This window comes from Amphiura filiformis, chromosome 19 (genome assembly GCF_039555335.1).
Source record: "Amphiura filiformis chromosome 19, Afil_fr2py, whole genome shotgun sequence".
Classification (NCBI taxonomy): domain Eukaryota; kingdom Metazoa; phylum Echinodermata; class Ophiuroidea; order Amphilepidida; family Amphiuridae; genus Amphiura; species Amphiura filiformis.
This window is the reverse complement of record NC_092646.1, coordinates 822,886-850,057: the sequence shown is the minus strand read 5'-3', so window position 1 is coordinate 850,057 and position 27,172 is coordinate 822,886. Positions and strand designations below refer to the sequence as shown.

The 27,172-nt window shown below is 34.5% G+C and overlaps 1 protein-coding gene across 2 annotated transcripts; it reads left to right on the top strand.

The window, feature by feature from the left end:
- On the top strand, window positions 1–26,449 carry LOC140140773 (xaa-Pro aminopeptidase 1-like). 2 transcript variants are annotated; one of them, XM_072162512.1, is made up of 23 exons: window positions 1–118; window positions 1,532–1,582; window positions 2,400–2,548; window positions 3,511–3,621; window positions 4,954–5,017; window positions 5,638–5,742; window positions 6,337–6,429; window positions 8,181–8,360; window positions 9,317–9,430; window positions 10,661–10,828; window positions 11,131–11,261; window positions 11,910–11,996; window positions 12,367–12,432; window positions 12,676–12,746; window positions 13,076–13,153; window positions 14,036–14,107; window positions 14,774–14,834; window positions 19,073–19,145; window positions 20,027–20,131; window positions 20,549–20,617; window positions 24,283–24,359; window positions 24,932–25,030; window positions 25,605–26,449. In XM_072162512.1, the coding sequence occupies exons 2-23, from the start codon at window positions 1,534–1,536 to the stop codon at window positions 25,884–25,886; spliced, it is 2,304 nt and encodes a 767-aa protein (XP_072018613.1). In that variant the 5' UTR covers window positions 1–118; window positions 1,532–1,533; the 3' UTR covers window positions 25,887–26,449. The 2 variants fall into 2 exon arrangements, with proteins under 2 accessions (XP_072018613.1, XP_072018614.1); XM_072162513.1 differs by lacking the exon at window positions 20,549–20,617.
- The last annotated feature ends 723 nt before the right edge of the window (window positions 26,450–27,172 follow it).

Here is a 27,172-nt window from a genome sequence, read left to right as displayed (position 1 = left end):
ATAACGTGTAGGATATCAGCCTCGTAGATGTATTTGGATAACGACAATCGTACGTCATACTGAATGTTATTCCAAAACAGACACCGGAACAGACTCAACATTTAAGAACATTGAACAGGTTGGTGTATTTTCACTATTTTTCACTATTTTTATAAAAAACTAAATTTATGCCCTGTAATATTGCGAACGGTGCACTTATTTGCCTACAATATGTTTACAGCACAATATAATATTTCAGTATTTATATTTGTTGTTACGGTATTGTTTTAGCAATTCTTTGGTAAAAAATGCATTTGCGAGCACAAATTCCTTTAATTTGTTCTTTTCCTATGTTTTGTCATAATGCATTTCTCTTGTCCTTTTATTCTTGCTGAATATACGCGTACGGCGGGTTAAAGTCAGTTCGTGTGAAACCCCACACTACAATCTTTGTACAATAAGTGGAAGGGATAGTTGTCCCTTATATACGACTAATATAGAAATGCCATGAGCGAGGAGTCAAAATGTCAATCCTATTTCATCGGGTAACCCGCACCTCTGGGGTAAAACTCGTCATTGTACTCAAAGTACGCTTGGTTGCAAACCAGTCATGAAAATCAGTTATTGCGCACGAGCAAAATATCCTCAAAATATTGTAGGGTTTATGGTTTATTGCGTGTTGTATTTTTTCCATTTAATAAATAATTGTATAAGTATATAAGTACTGACAAGCAAAGACTTCCCTTTTCTAGTGATCAAAAAGTTTTCACACACACTCTACTTAGCAAGCAAGGGCAAATTTAATTTGAGAATTGGGGAAATCTTGATAATTGTGGTATCATTCCAACGATTACGCTCTGGATAATGTTATTGCGCATATTATTTGGTAACATCAGCCTATTAACAATGATCAAGTTAAGGGTCATAAAATCATTTGAAATATTTTTGGTGAAGTTGGTCAAAATAAAAAAATAAATAAAAAATAAAATAAAATAATAAAAAAACGGTTCCAAGATATTTTTGTATAGTTTTTAAAAATGAATAATTTTCTTTTTGGCCCCAGAATTTTTTGTTACGTCTTACTTCCATGGTTACGTTGACCGAAAAAAAATTGGGTCAAAAATCAGTTGTATAGGATTTGCTCCAAAAAATGAGCATTTTGGCCCAAATTTGACCTCACAGGTGAATTTATCAGGTCTTTGTGTATACTTTTATATACTTCAGACCAGCACATTAGCAGTTTTCTGAGGCCCGAAAGTTTCCACAATTCCAGGGTTATGACCACCCTTAAATGGTAATCGCCTATCTATTACATGCACTCTATGACGTACGAATTGAATTACAATACAAGACTATTACATTCCCAAACAAAGTATGTTCGCATTTATATAATAATAATAATGGGAATATGTCTATTATATATGAGCTTTTTATGGTCTCATTTTACTGTACTTGCAACGTAGTTGAACTGGCTTTGAACCTTTCAAGGTATTAAAATTGCTTTAGGGTTGATGTCGGTAACAAGGTTTTAGTATTTTTCAATTCATTTCAGAAATGGCTTTTGGAGCACTACTCCAACAAGTTCTGGTGCTGATTATATTAGGTAGGTACGTTCGATAACTACTTGGATTAGGTTAACAAGTTTTAAAATGTGAGTTTTTACTAGTTACGTATTAAATAAAGTTTGATATAACCAAAATATTTTCTTGCATTGTTTGATATTAGAATTAGGGTCTGTGCAAAAAGTATGAGGGGGACAGCATTTTTTAGCAGGTGGACCATGCATTTTTAACAGGTCGAAAGATGGGGGCTAGCATTTTTCGCAGGTTGAGAGTGATTTTTGGCAGACCATTTTGAGAATTCATCCTCGGGCCGCAAATTGTGTAATATCAACCCTAAAGCAATATTAATTACCAGTGATATCAAAATATAACATATACGGTAGAATGTCATGTAATATAATACAATGTAATGCGATGTTATACAATGCAAATTACTGTAATGTAATGTAATGTAATGTAATGTAATGTAATGTAATGTAATGCGATTCAATATAATGAAATATAAATGTAAAGAATGTAATATAATGTTATTTAATGCGATGTAATGTAATGTTATGTAATGTAATGTAATGATATTCAAATATTATCAATCAATCAATCAATCAATCAATCATGCTGATCAATCAATCAATCAATCAATCAATCAATCAATCATGTTGATCAATAAATCACGTTACAATTATGTATTGTATCGACGCAGTGCAATATACATGATATAATGCGATACAATGTACAACGCAATGTATCAGAATTAATCAAATGTTTATGAAAGGTTAAGAAAAGGTTAAGAAAAGGTTAATAAGTTTCACTTATTAAACATGCTAAAAAATAATGAATGTGTCTTTATTAATTAATAAGGCATCCTTATTGTGACCTCCGAACCCATACCAAAGAAAGGAGGAGTCTCTTATGCCAGCAGAGGCAAGTTTCGCAGGTATCTAGGACGCTTTAAGCATGACACCGACATGAGCGAAAGAGAATTACGTGATTGTGACGTCACCCCAACGGTATGACAATGTTCCAACTATTATCGTCTTTATTATAATCCCAGCAAACACAAAAACGTTTTTAAACGTTTTAAATAAGTTATATTTTGGGTTTTGCTTTAGGTAAAAACGTTTTAATAACATTAAAATGTCGGGTTATATAAAGGTCATGATAACGTTTTAAAACGTTTTGTATGAAAACACACTACAACAATATTTTCAAAATGTTATTGTAAAACATTTTTGCAAACATTTTTTGCCAAATATTTTGTCAACACTTAAATATCATTATGTTAAAATATTTGCACTCAGCAAACACAGAAATGTTCTTAAATTTTTTTTTTCAAAACGTTTTAATAATATTTAAATGTCGGGTTATATAAAGGTCGTGAAAACATTTTAAAAACGTTATTGTAAATATTTTGGGCAAACATTTCTTGCAAAATATTTTTTCAACCCCAAAATAACATTCTGTTTAGAATGATTTTTAGAATGAAGTTTTCAAAAATGTGTTTGGAATGTTATTAAAACGTTTTATACCCTTAAAATAACCCGACATTTAAATGTTTTCTGTAAAACATGTGTGTTTGCTGTGCAGTAAATTACCAACAAATGTTATTTAATGTAATGAAAACGTTTTATACCATTAATGTACCCTTTCTATAACCCGACATTTAAACGTTTTCTGACAACATTTTATAACCTTTTGCGAATGATGTCGAAAAAGTTTTGTGTTTGCTGGGACTTGAATTAGTATAGAAAATTAAAAACTATGTTTAAGAAGCGATTGGCATTATTAACATGATTAAGTAAAAGCTGGCAACCATCGTATTTCAGTTAATTTGAGTATGCTGATATTTTAATATTTTACTGTGATATGATATTCCAAGAACCCCGGACTGCTCGTATTTAAAAAAAAACCTCGATGAAATATGGTGCAATAAAATAACCAAAGTTTTTCTTTTCTTTTCTCCGATGCCAAGTTCCTACCACCAACAACCATCAAAACTGACGAGCGATTGAAAAATCTTCGAGATTTAATGGCGAGTCAAAATTTAGCAGCATTTATGGTACCTTCAGAGGATGCGCATCAGGTAAGAATAATAGAAAACAAAAATGTGAGCACGTAGAAAGAAACAAAATGTTGTTGATGTCAAGGTGATTGGGTTTTATTAAAACCTCAAGTGTTCCCTTCATTCAATCAGAATTTGTTTTATATCGAACGAAAGCTAACACTTCCGCCATTCAATGCTAATAGCAAGACGAATGTGGTAATGACCAAAATGTAAGTTTTAAAAGTCAAAACCTCAAGTGTTCCTTACAATATTTTTCAAATTTATGTCATTAAATAAAAGAGCACACTTATATTGTCCATACTAGCCTCATTTAAATGAGCAATGGCCAATTCTCTTTAAACATGTGTTAAATTACAAATCTTGTGCAAAAAGTTACTATTCTCGCCTGTTTTGTCCCCGGGGGTTTTGTCATACGGTTGTAAATTCAATGAACTATGACTTTGCTAATGAGCGCTTACAAATTGATATGCAAAGCAAAAACAAAGAACCGGCCAAATGCAGACCCCTCCATCACACTGAGTCAAGTAAGGCAAAAACGACAATGCATGAATATTATTAAAACAAGTTAAAAACAAAAAATCAAAATGATCCAAAAGTCAGATCATGAAGCGGTCCGCAGCCAGATATTAGTTTGAGTTAATTGGAAGGGTAAATGTAGATTCATTTAATTGACTTGTCATTATTTTTTATTACCTTCAGCTCCATTGAAGTACACACCAGGTTCATTAATGTCATTAAGTTTGTGGTATTATGATTAAAAAATTTTAATCAGAATGCACAAAACGAATACGAACTCTGCATAAATGCATAAAATGCACACAGGTGCCTACAATTGCACGACATTAAGTTCTGTAAAATGCAATAATAATAATAATAAAAATGTGGATTTACGTAGAAGGTATAGGTTATAATTTAAAATGCCAATCCATTTAATTGAATTATCATTTTTGACACCTCGATGAAGGTGCAGCGCTGGTTTTCTGATTTCAAGTTAAGCGGTATGATGTTCAAAAAATTTTAATCATGAAAATGAAAAACGCGTACAAAGGTCTGTATTAAATATTGTGTACAGGGTGTTCCTGAAAGAACTGTATCGTCGGAAACTTAATCATTTGGGTATTTAACGCAACAACTAAACATCCAAACAAATCCCTTTTGTGTAATGGAAATCCCTCAGCAAATCCCGAAAGAGATATTCCTTATATTTTAGAGGAATCCTCAAAGTTTGTGTTTGTTGATAATATGGGTATGGGTGGTGGCAAGCTTCGAATCTCTTAGCTTGATATTGAGTTCAACTTATACGACATAAGAAAAATGATGACCTTTGTTGTTTCTTTATCATAAATCTAGAGTGAATATATAGCAGAACGTGACAAAAGAAGGAAATACATCTCTGGACTCAGTGGTTCTGCTGGTAAGTAAGTTTGTACTTACACCGCAAATTATCTCTTCGTCGTACATGTTTGGGATATTATGGCGCATAACGACAGTGTGTGGTCAAAATCCTAATCTTTTTGAAACTGAGTGGACGTGGGCTACAGTGGCGCATATTTCTTTTTGACATTGGGGAATGGGGTTGGAAAAAATAATGGTTCGTGTAATTGCCTTAAGTACATAAGGTCCTGGGTTAAAATTCCTGGCGATGGAGATTTGCTGGGATATTGGCTTGGCGAAAAATGTTTGAAATTAATTGGCAACCTCTGTAGATTAAATTCAGACTTCTGCTCTCTCCTTGGTTCATTTAGAATCGGGTAAGTGAAACATGAAAGTCCTTCGGAGGGGACGTTAAGTCGTCGGTACCGTGTAGCCATACCATACACGTATCTCGCAGCAAGTTTCGAAAAGAGTAGGGTGTTAACCCCTGACTGTTCCCAACCCATCTCGGTGCTCAAATTGACCCCAATGGAAAAACGCTTAAATATATGCTTCCTTGGCTTACCCAGGGTTGACAAAACCCGAACAAATCAGATTTTAAACGATAAATGTCTCTCGTTTTAGGAAACTAAGACATAGTTTGCTTTTCGTTTCATATAGGTTTAGCCATAGTTACTGCTGAAAAGGCTGCATTGTGGACGGATAGTCGATATTGGTTACAGGCAGATATGGAACTTGACTGCAATTGGCTGCTCATGAAATATGGTAATATAACGCATTTCTATTTTCTTCGTTGATTCTTTAAAAGATTCCATTTTGTTTAGATTCTGGGAAAATTGGCAATTGACATTTTGTTGGAGGGCTATAACGTTTCCAATCATTATTCGCAAAAGATTCAAATATCTTGCCAGAAACCGTTTAAATGTCGAGTTATATAAAGGGTAAACATTTTCGTAACATTGAAAACTTTTTTGAAACCTTACAGCAAAATATTCTAACATAATGTTATTTCAGTGTTGACAAAATAGTTTGAAAATGAAATCGTGTTTGCAAAAATAACAATATCATTTTGACATTTCAAAATGTTGGTGCCATTTGTTTTCATACAAAACTCTTTAAAAATGTTCATGACCTTTATAAAACCCGACATTAAAGGTACCAAAGGTACCAAAACCCAAAGTGTAATATGTTTGAAATGTTTTATGTTTGTTGGTGGTCAATAAACGGTTTTGAAAAACAATAGATTTTAAATCAAACATTTATTCAGTTTTACCATCCAAATAGAACTTGAAATCTACGTTTGTTATGGTTTCACAAAGCTCTATTGTTATTTAAATGTTTCTTATTTATACTCTCCAGGAGAACCAGATGTGCCCACCTCTGCCAACTGGTTAGTTGACAACCTGAATCCCGGTGACTACGTGGGCTTTGACTCAAGACTAATGGCAGTTAGTAAGTTGAGAAAAGCGGGAAATTTAAAAAGCACGTGTTATACTACATGTAATATTAAGTTCAAAGAAAAAAAAACGTTTACAGGTTGGTAGTCAAAAGGGTCATTATTTTGTCCTAAAACCCAATAAATTGGTTATAAACCATAATCCTTACCCTAATTCTAACCGTAAACGTCACCCAAACCCTAGACTATGCAACAGTCGATTTTTGATAAATAAAAGCATGTTATTAATCATGATGAAAGCATTCAGTTGAAAAATACTAGTATAAATTGTTATGAAAAAGTTTATATAATTACGTTAGTGAAAGTAAAAGTAAAAGTGTACGTAGGCTTATATTATTGAATGCAACATATCATAATGTCATAATTATATGGGCACTTCAATACTGAACAATTCTGATTTTAGAATCTACCAGTATTAATCGCGAAAGTCCCGAGTTAAAAATCGACTATGGACTTTCACTTTTAAGCAGAACTTTACCCCGGGACTTCGTTCTCTAAAACACACTGTCAATCATACTTCTTTATCATCAAATCTAACCACAAGACTAAGCATGGTGGTACAATACGCGCTAGATGCGTACGTTCATCCACCAACTTTCGCGCCAGCACAAAAGCGCCGCATTCCATAGATAGTTGTGTACCATGTATAGTTAATGGTAATGGTACGTGTCGGGAGGATTTAAACAATAACGAGATCTGGGCGACCAATCACAAGCCAGATTCATTTAAAGATGCATTACATCATGACCAATTTTAGTTAGGCCAGAAATTGGCCTAACTCTCCATAGAGTCCCGTGTTAAAAATACTAACCGCAATCCAAAGTCAGTAGTCCACTTGGGAAGCTAACAAACAGAGGGAGTACGGTGACTGAAAAGATCAGTTGTGAAAATCTATCAATTGTGCACACATTAATTAAATCAGAGTTTTAAGCTTAAATACAATATCCAGAGTATGCACAATGGGCAAGTGGACTACAGAGTAGTCTACCCAAACCCTAACATAAACCTAATCTTTAATCCAAATCCTAACCCTAACTCTAAACATAGCCCTTACTTGAATCCAAACTCTGACTCTAAGCCTAGTGTGTTTAATACAAATAATTGGGATAAAGGTTGAATTTTATTCACTACTAAAGATTATAATTAATATATTGATTATTTTGATAATTCGGCAACTTTTACTTTTTCTCTTTTCCCTTTCTGTTTATCTGTTACTTATTTTTATTTATTTATTTATTTATTTATTTATTTATTTATTTATTTATTTATTTATTTATTGATTGATTTATTTATTTATTGAATTTGTTTCTATAGCTCACCTGTAATGGGTTTGAGCACTCTAAATTCAAAGTTAGTCACTTGTAAAGTATACTTGTTATATATTTGTTTATATATTGATGTATTTATTTATTTTATTTATTTCATTTATTTTATTTATTTTATTTATTTTATTTATTTTATTTATTTTATTTATTTTATTTATTTTATTTATTTAATTTATTTTATTTATTTCATTTATTTCATTTATTTATTTATTTTATTTATTTTATTTATTTTATTTATTTTATTTATTTTATTTATTTTATTTATTTTATTAATTTTATTAATTTTATTTATTTTATTTATTTTATTTATTTTATTTATTTTATTTATATACTTACTTATTCGTTATGTATGTATTTGTTTTGGTTATTTTGTTACTTTGATTAAGTTTTGTTTGTTTAGGTTTCGTTCTTTCTTTCTACAGGTACATATGACTATTACAACAGCACCTTTGAATCCTCCCAAGACGGTGGTCCCGTTTTGATTGACGTGTCAACTACCACCGGCAATCTAGTTGACACCATTTGGAACGCAGACGCTGAAAACCCACAACCTTCCTATCCAAATAAACCACTTCTGATTGTGAACGCAGAAAAGTATACAGGTAAGGCCTATTAGTCTAGTAGGAAGATGGGGGCTTTTATGCACCTATTGATATATTTTTGAAGTTGCTTTTTTGTAATCCCGAAGGTGTTAGCAAATTACCATGTTCCCATCACAAAATATTGTCCAAATAGAGCCATGCTGACCCCCAAATGACCTCAGGATTATAAGCAGGTCTGGTTATAAAGGGTGAAACATTAAACCTGCTTCAGTTTCATTCAAAAATATATCAAATTATCTGTCTGGTCGTAAGGATCACAAGTATATAGACTTTGTACAAGTACGACCTATGGTTGCGGAGTTCGGTACCAAACAGATTCGGAGGTCATTATTTTCAGTTTTTTACGGAGGTCCAAAATTAAAATTGCTCAAATTTTCACAAAATTTTGACCAAATTGGTTTTTTAGCTTCAGGGAGTCCATAAAAGAATAGTTTCCATTATCTGTAATGTTTTGTTAATATATTACGCGGAAAAGAAGGTCTGTATGATCTACTGAAAAAAATTCCTTTTAAATCAGCTTTTCAGTTCTTCCTTAGCAATTATGCATGATAGTTGATGGAAGCTATTCATTTGAGGCCAGTATAAAAATTATCGGGGTTTTTTTTTGTAGTGTTTTTCATTACGATAAACGCTGCGATTTGTGATTAAACAATGGTATTCTCGGCTGTGATTTGCGATTCTCGGCTGCGATTTGCTGTTCCTCGCAGCGGTTTGCGGTCCTCCGCTGCGTTGTGCGGTTCTCCGCTGCGTTTAGCGGCACTCCGCTGTGATTTTCGGTTCTCCGTTGCGATTTTTGGTACCCCGCTGCGATTTGCGGTTCCCCACTGCGATTTGCGGTTCGCTCCGCTCCAGTTACCTGCTCAGTGATTAGCTTTGTGGCTTTGTTTTCCTACGTTAATTTTCCGTTGTCTTCCTTTATTTTTCTACTCTTTTTATCCAATTTTGAATCATCTAAGGTGAAACCTGGCGACAAAAGATATGGCAATTTCCCAATACAGAAAGTATACGAGGTCAAATGTCAGCTAAAGATGCAGATGCACTGGTGGTCACCAAGCTGGATGAAATTGCATGTAAGAATAAGTCAATATCGACTTTTATCTATTATTGTACATTTGTACCAAGTTTTGACAGCTTAAGTTCCCAAGCATGTAGCTGCCAATAAAACAATAAATAAGTACTTAAGGGCTGGGGTATGAACGTTTGGACAGTATTTATTTTGGGACATCAGAGCACATCAGACATATCGAATTGCATTCTGAATACGAAGAATGTCATTCTGATATCAAATAATTTTCATTTGTTGAAATTAGCAATTTAATACACATTTTATGGCAAATCATTAAAATTGATATTTTTGATATTTAACAGTACTTGAAGTAAACTTTATAAATCTGATGATTTATACTTAAAGTGTATGTAGGTGGGATGAAAAGCCGACGATCAATTGAAAATTTTGACCTTTCGTATTGAAGATATGGATTTTTTCCCAAAACACCAAAAAAAATAGGTCTTTTTGGGAAAAAAATCCATATCTTCAATATGAAAGGTCAAAATTTTCAATTGACTGTCGGCTTTTCCTCCCTGCTACATACACTTTAAGAATATATCATTAGATTTATATAATTTACTTCGAGGACTGTTATATATCAAAATTTGAAAAATATCAAATTTTTATAATTTGTCATAAAATTTATTATATTGTGATTTTCAAAAAATGAAAATTATTTGATATCAGAAAGACATGCTTCGTATTCAGAATGCAATTCGATAGGTCTGAGGTGCTCTCATGTCCTACAAAAAATACTGTCGAAACGCAATAAACGCTCATTTTAGATCCCTTAAGGTTATTAATTATTTAAAACTGTTGTGATTTGGTAGTTCACAGCATCTTACGAATGGTAGTGAGCTTTGGCAAAAACTGCATCGCTCAATTCATAGCGAGCGTGTAGAAGAATTAAAATATCACAGCTATACCTTTATAGGTGCTGCGGTTCTTGAGTTACGTTGTAAAGAGGGCTGAAACAACAACACTTTTGTAAAACGTACATAACTCACTAACAACAATAAATTAAGCAAGTTTGCAAAGTATACGATTAGTAGAATGAACTTTTTCAAAACACAAGGTGTTAATTTTCAATAATATATTGATCTGGATAATGAAAATCGATTTTTAAGTTGCTTCGACCAACAATACCTCGTCTACCCTTAAAACAGAATCTTCATAATCTGTAAATCCAACGAAAAAACACGTATATGTTAGGTTACGTAGCGATGTTACCATAATGTGTGTGTTTTTCTAGGGATCTTCAACCTCCGTGGTGAAGACGTTCCATATAACCCAATGTTTGTATCATACGCCATAATTACTACTGATACAATACAACTGTACCTATACGACATGAACACAAGGTTAACGGACGAGATACGGAATCATCTAGGTATTGGAGGTCCCGGATGTGAAAGCAATGGTGAGTTTGTGCAAACTGTCGAATATGAAAATTGGTCATGTCGGATTAAGAGAAGAATTATGGCGAACATGTGGCAAACGATGTAAATTAAATAAATTTATTATAGATCCCAGATTTCAGTTGTCTTTCTTGCAATCCTATTTTTTCCATTTTATGTTGATCAGCGGATATTCATTTGAATTAAATAATATTTTTTTGTTATTGAAAACATTGATGAAAATTTCATGAAATCAGAACCGTTTTTGAGGATTATAGCCATTTAGAAGGAGAAAAGTGACGAATTTGTTTCTTCTTTCTTTCAGACGGAGATGAGTGCGTCACTGTGAAAGACAATGAAGATTTTATACCAGATTTAAAATCACAATCGTTGACACGAAATAAGATTTGGATTAGCGATAGATCGAGTTATGCAGTCTACTCAAATGTACCTGAGGTAAAACACTTTTATACACAATACCATGTTTGATGAATCCAATGAATCCAAATGTGTGAAAATATTGGATACCAAACATAATAATGATAAATTTGGATGCGAACAAAATTTATTGGTCCCGCGATGAGTCTTAAAATATTAGACTCGAGTACGTTACGTCCAATATTAAAAGTCATACCTCAACCGACAAATATGGGCTCAATCGATCAAATTTAATACCAAACATATCCCAAAGAACTTCTGACGAAAGGCAGCACATTGTCCTTTACATCTATCTTGCTTAGTCCGCGGTCCCCATAGGCGTAGATCAGGGGGGGGTAAATTCCCCAATATTTTGACAGGGTGGGATGGTCCATATAATCACCCCCCATGTTGACACCTGTATGTGGGTTTCAAATCAAATTAACCTCATAGTTGGCCATTTTAGCCCCCAAAGAGTAAATTTTATCCCATTTTTGTGTCATATTTCAACAGTTTAGCTTCAAAATGGCAACATTTTTCGCAACTTTACCAAAAGCTCATTATGTCGCCAAAAGGTGCTAAATTCATTATAGGCCCCCTACTCCAAGAAATTTTTTCCAACTCCACCCCCCCCCCCAATATTTCGCAAAGCATTCTGGGAATTATAGGTAAATTGTTTCTTTTCAGAGTAAGCGTTTGCTTGAGGCATCACCCATTCTCCTAATGAAGGCAGTCAAGAGTGATATGGAGATTGAAGGCATGAACTATGTACATGTAAGAATTATTGTAATGATTAACTGTAATAATTTTTATACTAAATTTAACCTTTTAAAATCAAATAATTAGAAAAATATTTGTAAATAGGTGAAAAGATTCATTTGAGTAGGAATGTAGAGATAAACTGGTTGATTTTTCTGTTAGTAAAATCTATATCATATACTATAATTTTATGCAAATCTATTCCAAGATCAAGCTATGAACTGGGTTACGCAATAATTGTATAACGTTCGTTATTTTCATACTGCTGTCTAATTAAGTCATAGATATCCGATATCATACTCTTTTGGTATAAAAAGCAAAAGACGTAACATAAAACTGTTAATATTCATTATCTAATTTCTTTATATCGATATATATTCCATAGTATAAGGATTCTATAGCCCTGTGCCAGCTTGGAGCATGGATGCAAGAAACGGTCAATACTTTAGAGGTAAGCTTTAGCTGAGAGCTGCTGAGAGACCCATCACTACCCTAAAACATTTTACTCAAATTGGGTCAGATAAAGATGGATATCCCGGATATTGGGCCTACCGTAAACGATTATTCTTAGAAAACAAGAACATGGAGAAAGTTTTAAAATCTGTTTTCATTCAAACATCGAAATTAATAATATTACTGTATATGACAATATAGTTGTGATAATCTGATTATTACCATTCATTTGTATGCTTAGGATCCCATCAACGGTGACATCAATGTAATAAGTGAATTAATTGTGGAAGCTAAAGCAACAGAGTTCCGCAGGTAAGGCTGGTAAATAACTACCGTATTTTCTAGAATATGAGCCGCAGCTTACCTGTCAATTACGGAAACTCCTTGTGTACGCACAACATCTCACCCACCAAAAACAGTATAAAAACCATCGAAACAAACCAAATTATTAATATTCGTATATAAAATAAATTAACCTTTAAATATTAAAATATTTAAAGGTTAATTTATTTTATATTTATATATTTTATTTAAAAATCAACAATTATTCAAACGATATTATTATTTGTGTATTATGTTCTATTTTTGAATACGTTAAGCGTTTGTTACATGCTTGTTCGATCGATTGCCTTTTTTTCCAGCGCACAGCCTGACTACCGTGGGTTAAGTTTTCACACTATATCTGGATTTGGTCCGCACGCTGCTGTCATTCATTACGGGTAAGATAAATAATTAGATAAAATTAAAAGATATAATTAGTAAAAGAGCAAAATAAAATTAAAGCTTCTTTTTGATTCAATCTCTCATTGTTTTGCCACCTATCGATTCCCGTACGCGCCATTGTATAATAGGTGTTCACAGTGATATCTGTAAAACGCTATAACTTTGTCAATTCAAGAATATTACAATGAGCTTTGCAGAGCAAGGTTATCCAAGATTCCCTATAAATTCTGTCGATTACAAACCTTTTCACTTTTCATCGTGTAAAACAATCATAACTTTAATATAGTAAAGGTCAGAATAAAGTCGGACGTCTTATAGAGGAATCCAAATTCACGCATTCCTACACCTGACTAGCTGCCTTTAGTTGGGTAGCCGCCGGCTACAATACACCCAAAATGTGAAATGATTCGGCCTTGGCGGAAATTTTAAACTGCATTCCATCACCCGTTTTACACCTTCCGCGAAAACACAGGTGGACAAAAGAATGATTAAAGTTCCCTTTGTCAAAACACACAACTTCTATATTCTCTGTTGAAGTGATATAATAATCGGATTAACAACACGCGGTATCTATGCATTGATGTACTTGCGAACAAAAGGACTATGTATGAATAGATGCGACGGGATTACCTGCAGAATTATCTATATTGTATATATTATTCTATTACCCCCTCGTCCTTGCATCTTCTCTAGATGTTAGGCGGCTTCTATATTCACACTAGCGCTCAAAACACCAGGTTGGTGCTAGCGGCTACCCAAAGATGGCCGACCAAATCCTGACCATGACTTGGCTCGTTGGATTCGTCTATATGTGTGCTTTGACGTTTTGATTGGAATACGTCTGACTTTATAAACCTTCTTTCGTTTTTCATCGACAGTTCTTCAAAAGAAACAGACATTCCAATTACCAAAACGAGTACCTTTCTGTTTGACTCAGGGAGTCAGTATCTGTAAGTTTCATTTTTACCATGACGTTGGTCCTTGATATAACAAGTTGTTGTACCCCATAGAGATGAGTAGTCAGTTGCATAGTTGCATTCGATGTTCAGTCCAGCTTTCCAGGACGTGACCTTCGCCTGCGGCAATATGTTGTAAAGTTGGTGGACTCAATGACACGTAACACATTGTCCATACGGGTCGTATGGGCACGGTAAATGCCGTGCTGGGATAGATATTCTGTATTACAGCATACGTACATGTGCGGGCATACGTAGTATGTATTTTAAATTTTTAACACGATAGAAGAATATAAAAACATTATATTTGAAGGTCGTTACATTAAGTTTACTCAAGGTTTTAACATTAAGGTTATTTTTTTTAGAGAGACAGCCCGGCACCCTTAAGGTTAGTCATTGCTTTCATGCTCTGCGGGGCCCTTATATTGGGGTCCCACTTGTTTAGGAGTGTTTAAGAGTCATATGGGAGTCGTCGACCTCGAGCCTGCCGGTCATGCGGCCTTGATCAAAAGAGTACCTCATCCTCATTAACCCGACCTCAACCAAGGATCAGCTTCAGAATGAATTCATTCATAGATTTTTGTTTGCTTTATTAAGATTATCATGATTAACTGTTTCATTTCTAATACTATTGTGTATTAATTGCTTTATTTATGCCAGAGATGGTTCAACGGATATCACTCGTACTTTTCATTTCGGCACGCCAACCGCCTTCATGATAGTAAGTTTTATTGTAAAAATTGCATAAAAGATTAATGATTGCATTGACCACTTTGACTTTGTGTGGCGATCATTTTGATTGCGATCAAATAGTGATAGTAATAATCGGATTACACGTAACACTTTGATGGTGAATTTTCAGGGGATTTTCTGGGCTGCGATAGTTATTCTAACTGTAGGCTGATTTGGGTACTGCGCTCTGAATTACGCCAAAATGTCTTGTTAAGGTTAGCCGAGAGTTTTTCATGCGCTTGATTTCAGAGGGGCGTAAGTTCATAACAGAAACAGCCATGCAGAAAATGAACAAGCGTACCGGGACGTAGGCCTACTTACAATAGAATATCGATCCACGGTCAAGACATGAAAACGCTATGAAACTTGGCTTAGCTCGTGCCCGGAGCTCGGATGCCGGGGGGGAGGGGGTGGCACAAGCCGTTTTCGGCAATTTTCACAAGGATTTTATAAATTTTAAAATTGATTGGGGGCATTTTGAATTTATAGCCTTGATATCTTTGATGAAATCAATGCTGCTATTCCCCTGATTACAATGTAAGGGTAGGCAACAACAACAATATCAAAAAGCAATTATTTGTAAATCGAATTTGGGATGAAAATCAACAAGACAGACTTAGCAGGCCTACAAATTTCTGAATTATATAAAGTGAAAAACAATCAATCACGATTCACTGCACTCAGCGAATCAATCAAATAAAACTAAAAAGAAAGGAGCAAGAAAGAATAAAGAAATAGTGAAAAATAGAAAGAAAGAGAGAGAAAGAAAATGAACGAAAAAAAGAAAGAAAGAAAGAAATGAAAAAAAAAAGAAATGAAAAAAAGAAAGGAGAAAGAAAAGAGGAAAGAAAGGAAGTAAAAATGAGAAAAGAGAAAAAAAAAGAAAATTCAGCCACACGGAGACTCGAACCCACAAAAATAGTTCATATTAGATTCCCAGTCCAATGCTCTATCCACTGGGCCATAGCTCAGCTTACGCAATTGACTGTTCTCAAAGCGGATGATATTACTGTAATTGGATGCAATTACATATGATTACAATCGCGTCCGCATTATGGCTCTTAGAATAAACACGCATGTCGGCGCTGAAATTTTGAACGAACTGATGGAGGAAAACCTCGTTTTTGCAAAACTAGCTTCAATTTGGAGTGAAAATCAAATGGAATAGCAATTGGCAGAATGTTGAGAAATAATGTAGGTATTCAGATGTCTAAATTAACGTCTCGTAATCAAGATATCGATAATTTCACAAACCAGCTTTTTCTCAAGCAAATTCTCCAAAATTTTCCCCCCCAAAACGGGCTTTTAAAATTTAATCGGTACTGTATTTGGTTCTTCCCCATGGCAACATTATTTCTTTGATCGATTTGTAATACAATACGAAAAAGAAGAAAACAATCGCTCGGTGTGGATTTATACGGAGCGCACATTTGAAAAAAACCTCATGGAACGTGTTTTTGATCTTGTGTACATGGTGGGTAAAAATGCTTTAAACGAAGGCTTTTCAAATTTATTCTAATAATTTGTATATAACACACACAAAATGTTAAGCTACATCCAATGCACCAACATTTCACTCGCTGCGATATTTGATTACTGAGAAAACTCTGTTTTAGAGAACAACTTTATACGTCTTTTATACGTTTTTTATACGTCTCTTTGTGTAACCTTAAGCGCAATAATCTGATTTGATCAATTAATCATTATAATGTATAAATGTTGACATTATCAAAACATCAACTTGCACAACATTTAAATAGCAAAACGGTCTTTTTGGTTGTGTTGCTTTTGTGCTTCTTTTTTAAAAACGAAAATGCAAAACATACATGTGTAACATGGGGAATAAATGGATCCTTTCATCTTAAGCTTTTGCTACACCTCTGCAATAACGTTTGTTGTTATTGGGTTACTGTTACTTGCAAGAGCTGTGTAGATAAACAGTTTGCACGCTGCAGTTTGCCTTTTGCTAAGTAACATTATTCAACATAATGTATTTGATTGATTCTGACTAATTGTATGTATTTATATTCACTCACAAAGTTCCCAGCAAACACAAAAACGTTTTAAAAACGTTTTAAAAAAGTTATATTTTGGCTTTGTGGTCAGGTAAAAACGTTTTAATAACATTAAAATGTCGGGCTATATAAAGGTCATGATAACGTTTTAAAACGTTTTGTATGAAAACACACTACAACAATATTTTTAAATGTTTTCAAAAATGTTCTTGTAAACTTTTTTTGCAAACATTTTTGCCAAATATTGTGTCAATACTGAAATAACATTATGTTAAAATATTTAAATCCAGCAGACACAGAAATGTTCTTAAAATGTTCTTTCAAAACCTTTTAATAACATTTAAATGTCGGGTTATATAAAGGTCATGAAAACGTTTTTAAAACGTTATTGAAAATATTTTGGGCAAACATTTTTCTCAAAATATTTTTTCAACCCCAAAATAACATTCTGTTTAGAATGTTTTGTACAAAGTTTTCAAGAATGTTTTTGGAATGTTATTAAAACGTTTTTATACCCTTTATAGAACCCGACATTTAAACGTTTTTTGTTAAACATTTTTGTTTGCTGAGCAGTAGATTATCAAAAAAGTTTTTTATGGTTATGAATACGTTTTATACTCTTAATATACCCTTTATATAACCCGACATTTAAACGTTTTCTGGCAACCTTTTATAACCTTTTGCGAATGATGTCGAAAACGTTTTGTGTTTGCTGGATTATTGTTAAATTATACTTTACTTTTGATTAAAAATTCAGAAATTGTTAACTTACTCAAACCATGGAGGTATATAAATAAATGGAGAATGATCCAGCCAAGCCTCTTTTGTACTACGTTGGTTATGACCAATTATTGTTGAATAGGCAATTTCAGGTTTATATTGATTATGCTAAGCTGATTACATTGTGAAGTCTGTTTCACTGGCCATTGATTTCAATGGGGTAAAATGAAGTTTATACTTATTGGAAAGTGCTCATGTTTCATAAAATTTTGATAGGCCTATCAAAATCTCATTTTCGCCAAAAATTGAGTGCTTAAATTGCATCAAAAAATCAATATTTTTAAAAAAAAAACACCTTATCTGTTGTCATCTTGTGACTCCCTACATTTTGGTCATGAAAAATTGAATTATGACTTTTTTTTTCCAAAAGTTATGACCCCCCCCCGTATATTTGGAACCCCTCCTCCAAAGAAAATGATAGCCTCCTAATAATATTAATAATCATTTAGGCCTAAATACTGATAATTATTTATTATACAATGAGAAGTTTAACTTGATGATGATTTAGGCGGCCTATACGATTTCATGACAATACAGAATTAAAAGTTTAAAAACAATAACATGACATATCCGTCATGGCACTCAATCAATTTGACCCGAAGCTTCAACCAAAATCACGGTTATCATACACTAAACTATCAGAAACTGTTTAAACAAAGTATGTATAGGGCCTATACATTCCGTATATCAATTTCTCTCTAGAAAAGATTGTCTGATCATCACTTTTGCTTGAATTCCGAAGTACTTCCGGTAAATTTTGCTCGCTCGTAACTCAAATGGCCCAAATTGGCCCAACATAATTTTTTCACAATCGGAAGGTAAAAACGTTTTGCTTTCATTTGCACTATATTTGAACTCCCTCAGACCCCTTAAAAGCTTAATATATGAACATGAAAACTAAGTATATTTGTCAAGTTACGGCACAACTAGTGTAGAAAACAGTTTCATAACTTGAGAACAGAACATCAGAATTTCTTCGGGTTTTCGCACGATCATACATTGAAACTATAAGCTATCAAAACTGGTGACTTTGAACTAGCTGATTGACTAGCTGACGTCATTATACAGTTTCTTTTACAAGGCTTCCGGTACGGGTCAATGTAGGTCAACTCCTATGAGGAAATTTTGGGAGTGACAATCAATGAACCATGGTAGAGGCTCATAACCATCGTGGAGATCAATAGCTTGGCTGAAGTGGCTGGTCTATTCAAGTTTGGTGACTCATTGAATAGAGGTAACGGGATAATCTCCACTTAGGAGATTAGAATTCTGGCGATCATTCTCCATTTATTTATATACCTCCATGCTCAAACAGTGTGTTTTGTTGTGTGTTCTGAAGTGTATTTGAGTAAAAGGTGTTTTTGGGTTTGAATCATTAACGACTCGTAACAACATATTCAATAGCCTTATTGTCCTATCCTTGATTTTTTAGGAAGCTTATACACGGGTTCTAATAGGGCATATCGATCTTGCTCTTGGAGTGTTCGCAAAAGGACAGATTTACGGTAAGAAATGCACACTGCAAACAAAAATAAACAACACATTAAAATTGGTTCAAAAATAAACAACATAATGAAGTATATTCTATTTGCTTTCTATTAACTTTTACAAAATTTCAAGCTCAAGTTGTTTATATGTGCCAGGTTTAAAGAACTTATCATGTTGTTTAAAACTAGCTTTTAAGCAACTTGAGTTGTAGAAAATATTTTTTGCTGTGCAGAATCTTAATGGATCAAACAGTTAATACTAAAAATTTTAATAAGATTTTGTAATAGAAGTAATTATCTAGCATTAGAAATTGATGGAGAGTATCAATCGCTTCTATAAATAGTAGCATTAATTACTTTTCGTAGGGCCCTATGGGTCTTCGGCATGCAACTGGATAAAGCCTTGTAATTTAGGACGGGCCGCTTTACGTCAACCGATCAAGTGGTCGGTTTCTTGCATTATTCATCTTTCGACTTTTAATTAATCTTTAACGACTGTTATTTTTTCATAACATCAAATTATTTGATTTTGCAAATATCCAGATAAATAAAATGTTTCAGGAAGTTCACATTGGGGTAATTTTCCGTGGCCCGTATCCCATGCTTAATAATGCATAAATATTAAAGTAGTACTGAGAGTTGATTTAATACATCGCGACGGCGACAATGTGGTACACCGCAGCTTAAAGACCTACGCTACGGTCGTGAATGACATGACTTGTCCGCATTTACCATGTTTACAGTAGGCCTAGTGAAGACTACTGGTCATCCATAATAGTAAGTGTACCTACTTCCAGACTCGAAGTAGACACAGTTAAACAATATCTCGGGACAGTTGACGTTCACTACTTACCTTAGTAGATTGCGGCTCAATTCTTCATTTCCCCTTTTCATTGTAGGTCGTGATATTGATGCCTTTGCACGTGAACCACTATGGCGAGGAGGCTTAGACTACAAGCATGGTACGGGACATGGAATAGGACATTTTCTTAATATTCACGAAGGTATGTTCCTGAGTATAACATCCAGCACTGCATCTTTAGGTTAGGTAAAATGCGAGTCTTGCACCTTCAGTTGTCTCAGCATTGTGCAATATCTTTACAGTTCACAGACATGACAAGGTATGCGGAACATTGGCCTTTCAGAAGATAGCGTATTTTAAGGTCTTGGAATCTTGGAAATACACAATTGAACATACCAGCAACATAATACTGGAATCTCGCATTTCCTTACACTAAAGCCTAGTAAACCAGTTTAAACCATAATTTAATTAATTTTAGAGTATTATTTAGGCCTACAGGCATTGCATTAAACTAGGGACAACTAGAAGATTACCTTTCCCCGGTATGCCCATAATGTTTTTAAAGACATCATTAACATTAGTAGTATATTTGTAATAATCTTTTTTGTCTATTATATAGCTCCAATCAACATTAATGCCGATTACGAAGGAGAAGAACCTATTGATCTTAACGTTTGTGTCTCGGATGGTAAGCTCTATGCCTACTCCCGGGGGGGCACTCAACTTTGGAGGTGACGCGTATGTAGGGCTGTTAAGACCCCCTTTTCAGCATCGCTGTCACCCAAAGACCCCATATTTTTTTTTTTTTTTACGAACAAATGCTCTGTCACCTGAAGACCCCTTATTTTTCCATTTGATCTGTCACCCAAAGACCCTTACAAGTTCAATTTGAACAGCTACTTTCATTTGTCACTGATTTTGTTACTTATTTTTAAAAAAACAATGAAATTTGAAGCCATTTAGAACTAGAAATCCGATTTTCGAGGTTTTTGTTGCGCTGTTTCGGCTCTCACCCAAAGATTCCATTTAAAAAAAAGGTCATGTTCTCACCCAATGACCCCATATTTTTTACATTTTGCTCTCACCGAATGCCAAAAATCATGCTCTCACCCAATGACCCTATATTTTTTACATTTTGCTCTCACCGAATGCCCCTTAGTGCGAAAGTGCCAGCCCTACACCTATATCCGTTTCATATTGAAGTGCCCCCCCCCCCGGTGCCTACTTGTTCCTCTCTTTTTTCCCTTCTTTCATACTGACTTTTCTTTCTTTCTAAATGTGTCTTCTTCCTTCTTTTTTGCTTATCTTCATCATTTTCTTTCTATTATGTTCAGTGTATTGCACAAATTGGGAAAATCCCCAAGATTGTAAAGTGATTATAGCATCATATGGGGAATACCAAAAGGAAGTGTTGTATGTGACAGAATGGTCTATTAATAGATCATGGGTTTTTTGATGAGTGTAAAGGTGAAAGCAACGAAGTTGCTCTTGGCAGAATATGAAGAGAGTTTGTAAGCTATCCATGTGTTGGTCGTCGCACATCGTCATCATCCCTATATCTTCGTATCAAAAATTGCCGTGATAGTACGATGAATCCTCACGTTTTTCAACAGCTACGCATGGTGATTTTATTCGAGATAGGCCGAGCGACTCAGGCTAAGCATACAATGTGAGATTTTGAAAGTCTGCCACACTGTTTCTATTCTATGTTTTTACGATTTTCGCATGATCAGATATGGCTGGCCGTAACCGCCACAACGTGGAGCTGCTACGCGTAGCTTACTTTTTGCTTCGCGGAGCTAAATTGACCAATCATGTAGATCTTTTCATTACGCGGAGCCAGTTGATGCATCCTCGTTCCAGAGAGAGAAACTCTTGCCAAAATTAATGTTTACTATGTGGATTTTAAATGAATCGAATGTAAATAAACCACAAACAGTTGTACAGGATCAATACCATTGTTTGATTAGTGTATAGTCAATGTTACCTTGCACGCATGTGTCATGTGTGTGGCGTGTTTGTTTGTTTGTCTACTGTGTCAGGCCAGGATCACTGACACCCACGGTACTGATACTGTCATACTATCACGGTGATCATATTGTTGAATGTTGTTGACTTTAAAATAATCATGATGCAGTCATGTCTACAGTAGAATTCACCACGACCTTTGAAGGACTTAAACCCCATTAAAAGCTATTAAACCAAGATAACACTCAATGAAAACAGCTCAACTATGTTACATCAGATCTTTTCTGGTTAAATACACACTGCACTTGTGTCTGTTTTACCTGTGCAATGAGCAATGAGCTGGTATTATAGTTTCAGTTGGGTGAATGATTATAAAGCGAACGCAAGGTAACAATACTGTCTGGGCTTTTGTTTACGAAATGAGACAATAGTCTGCTTTATATTGTTAACCAGCGTTCTACATATCCTTCCTAAAACACAAAAGTACCAATATTTCCAAACACCTAAATTAGCTAAAAATTTAGGAAATGTTACAAAACTATATTTTCTAGAATTTCAGAGAATACTTTAAATATTGGCTGGTTATTTTTTACACAGTGACGTCAACTAGGCAATGGCATAATACTTCTAACATACACTAGGTCACGCGTCAATGGTGAGCGCACTGAGTATTGTGTATAGGAAAACGGGCAGTACCGTAACTACAGTATGTATGGCCTACTACTAGTATATAAAGTAAATCCGAACTGGTTTGCTGAAGGTCGAATTCCGCAGGCCACGCCGCGCAAGATGTACAAATCAGCTCCCGGCGATACACTGCAGATCGCAGAATTGTGTGCATGGTTTACCACCACTCTGCCTAGCTATATAGTTGTGTACAATACTGTATGAGTTTCTTGTGAGTGCATGTCCATCTTAATAATAAGTCGGTTCGTACTTTTCATAAACTACTTTTTGAATCATAACTTTCGTGACCGAGGATATCTTGCAACTACGTGAAGCTCGTCTGGCAAATTCTTAATGAATAAATTCGCTTCACGTAATGAGTAAGTCGTACTTGATTGGTCAGTTTTACCTCCGAGTAATGAAAAACTCTAACATGATTGGTCAATTTGGCTCCACGGAGCAAAAAGTCAGCTACGCGTAGCAGCTCCACGTTGTGGCGGTTGCGGCCTGCCATATCAGTATCCCATATGATATTTCTATTGCAAGAAAATTTTATTTGTTGTCACGTAAATCACAGGTTTCGTTTAAATTAACTACCTGGAAATTAAATTAACTAATTAGTGAGGACCGGTATTTTGCTGTGGATATGTTTAACTGCAATTCTGATGTAAAACATTTGAAATCCGCTGTAAATTCTCTTTATCTACGTCAATAATAGAATAATCGATTTCAATCGAATTGAATACGTTGCTCTATTTTGAGTTTGTAGTTGACTACTGAGCGACCTAAGCGATCGATTGCTAGCCAATCAGATAGAACTCCTTTTCTTGCGTTCAGTGAAATACCACTCGCCTGTCGCTCACTACCACTCGCCCGTCGCTCACCAACGGAGTATTAAATTTATATTTATCGTATAGGGCGTCGACACTGTGCGTCGTGCTTCAAAAAGAGGTACATTTGAACCAGTTTGTATAGCCAATAATGTGCTGTTTTAATACAGCAACGAAAGAGATTTTGAGAGACTTGCTGGAGTCTGGTTTATAAAACAACACATCTGTCAATAAAGTTGAGCAGTGCAGAAATAAGCGCGTTTCCTGGAGAAAGAGAGTGATTGGTGAAAGGAACACCATTTTTGGAGATTGTCATCTGCGCAAGAAGTTAAGTGTTTGGAGAACGAGCAAGGAGTTAAGTGTTTGGAGAACTGCGCAATGAGTTAAGTGTGGAGAAAGCAGCACCATTTCTGTGCGAAGATTTTATACGCAAAGGATTTTACGCAGGGGATTATAAATGCAAGTGTACAGTGGACTTCGCTGAACAGTGATTTTCACAGGACAATTGAATAAGGATATACATCAGCCGTCTAGAACTCTATAATCACCAAGAAGATGACTGCCGGCTAAGTAGTAATTAGTTAGGAGTGATTATATTTGATTATATTGCATGTGCATTTGTTGTCAAGTATCAAGCATATTTTCCTTTCAATTAAAGACTTGGCTTGATTTTGTTAACTTAATCAAACAGTGTATTTTGTTGTTGTGAAAGGTGATTTTGGCCTTGGGTCATTACGGCTCGTAACAATTTATACTCTAACCCTATTCGTAAGTAATCTGATCTTTGGTCTTGGATGGGTGTCGAACCAGTGGAATGTCCAACAAGTGGAGTATTATGGATTGATTCAATTATTTTCATTTTGTTTGACAATTATGTTTGTTTGTGTAGAGCCTGGTTATTATGAAGATGGTGAATTTGGTATACGTATTGAGGATATCATGTGTAGTGTGGAAGCAGACACGGAGGTTAGTGAAATATTGTTGTTAATGTCAGGAAAGTTGATATTACATTACATTGGAATCATCAAAACACCCAGCAAACACATAACTTCACTCATTCAAAACTCTTTTAATACATGTAAATTCAAATATCTGTTTCACGTTTCAAAACCATAGTTAAAATGCTTTTATGTTGACAAACATCTTTAACAAGTTCATTTTTGTTGACGTTTAAATAAGATCGGTTGCGGTCATTTGGTAGTAAAATTTAACAAAGTTGTGAAAGTTGTCTGCAAACTTTTTATAACCAAACATGGAACGCATTCTGATAACATTAATGTGCCCATTTGAAAAGGTAGTCTTGCAAATACGATTTGTGCTTGCTGGGAGAGTCACATGACTTTCTTTTTTCCCCGAGTGACATAATTCTTTGGTTTCAAAAAGCTTTTTTCTGAAAAGTGACGTGATTTTGTTGTACCCGCATATAAAATAAAAATGAATAAAATAAAAATGAGATCTAAAACATTTTTGAAACTTTTTAACATACGACATTTTGTAATGATAATACTATCTTTATGCTCATGTATTTGCACACACAGCATAAGTTTGATGATGCGACATACATAACGTGGAAAATGGCCTCTCTAGTTCCACTGGAACCTCCTCTAATTGATTTCAGTATGTTTACTGATAGGCAGGTAAGATTGTTATCAACAGACGATGTATACGTTAATACACGGAACTTATCCTGGGTGCTGTAGTTCATTCTATTGAGCGTAATAAGGGTACTGCACATGTATATTGTTGCGTTACTGATAAGGTTAAATGAATTGTGAAATTCTTAAAAATACTATTAAAAAGGAATTCTCCGGCAATCACAACATTATGTTAGAAAAATAATAATCAAGCACGAATCACGTGATTTTATTTTAAACAAACTCATATTGGCCATTAGAAATGAATAACAGCCGTCTCTCAACACGCGATATTCCAAATTCCCGGGCGTTGAAATTGTCTAGTGCAATGACGTCCATGTAATACAATGAAGGCTGGCGACAATAATTACTGAACACAAATAATCATTACGTCATTGCACTAGAAAATTTCGACGCGGGAATTTTGAATATCGTGTGTTGAGAGCTGGTTGTTTTTATACGTTTTTATGGTCAGTATTAGTTTGTTTTACAAAATGATGTGATTAGTGATTGATATTTAAGGCATAATGTTATGATTACCGGAGACTTCCTTTAAGACGATTGGTTTTGCCCACAGCTTGATTGGTATAACGCCTACAACCAGCGTATTCGTAATGAAATCGGCCCAGCTCTCCTCGCTCTAGATGACAATAATGACGCATACAACTGGATGATGTCAAAGACCAAACCTATCACGTACAGGTTCTCACTAGGCTCATCAGGGTATTCTAAGAGTCATGCTAAGACTGTTGTTATATGGTTACTGGTATGCGCGGTGGTAGTTTTAGCAGTTTCTTTGCTATTTATTGCAACAAGACAATATTATAGTAGACAAAGATTAAAAAATAGAGGTTTTTAAGACCAAAATGATAAAGTACCTGAAATGTTTGATTTATCATTTAAAGTTAGGTAAACATGGTAGAAACTTTATCCTAAACTCTGGAGGCAGAGGGTTCAGGAGTTTCCTTTTATCGGCACATCAATTTTACATTAATATCTATGGTTACCGCAGGTTTTTTTACATATTATATTTTATAGGAAACCGATCAATGTGCTTTGTGCCAGTTTCAATAGTTTAGTTAGAAACAGAACAATACAGAGACCACTAAATAAACATATTGTTCTTGAGAAGAACACCAAAAACTATGCATCACCAAAACAACGTCATACCGACTGGCAGCCGGACTAATTCCAGTGAAAACGAGAAATCACGAAAGTAAATTTGTTATTTTACATTTGAAAGTTTATTATAGTATGAAGTAATCATGATTAAATTAAATTAAATTGCAAGTACGATTTACTCTTACATTCGATTTCCCAACAATTTTCGGACATCACTGTAGATTTATACTCATGCTTCACCACCATGTTGACCATACGGCAAGGCAATAAATGCTTACACAAACTGTACATACAAACTTTCAGGTCTGCAAACTTAATTCAAGTTCGCCTATTAAGTTATTTTCTTCTTGGTAGATATAACGGGCAATTGTGTGTTCTTTATATTGCTAATAAGATTCATCCTTAAATAAAAAGAGGCGAGTTGTGATTCCAATTTCTGTAGAGTCTTATTTATATTTTATTTATACACCTTATTTTAATTGATGGAAACATTCAAAATTTTGATGACGTCCTATAAACAAAGGTCCTTTTGTTAGGGGGAATGGTCGCGTTTGTAAGAAAATAGTATCGGTCAATAATGATAATTTGGGTTGGAATATTCAATATTTTTCGTTAAAGAGGAAGGACAAATGAAAGCACTTTTGTTGATAAGATGTCATCGAACTTTTGCTTTGTTCCCTTACATGCTCCTCAATCATGTTAATAAACGAAAGGCTAATGCATCTAAGACTGAACCGTGTGCCTTACTTGCATTTGGTCTTGGCTCAAATGACAAAAATCCGCCCATTTCTTCCAACAGAAATATATGTTCTTGTCCATCGAGAGTCTCATCACCAATTCTTCTTCATCAAAAGTGGGATTTTGGTATCAGAAATCTCATATTTTTCTCATTATCCCATTGAAAATTTTCAACCTTACTAACAAGTAAAAAGTCAGTAGCTCTTGGCAAAATGTTACAACAACCAAATGAAAATCAATGATTTGACTGCAGAAACCAATGATGGGCCTCACCAATCCCCTCTA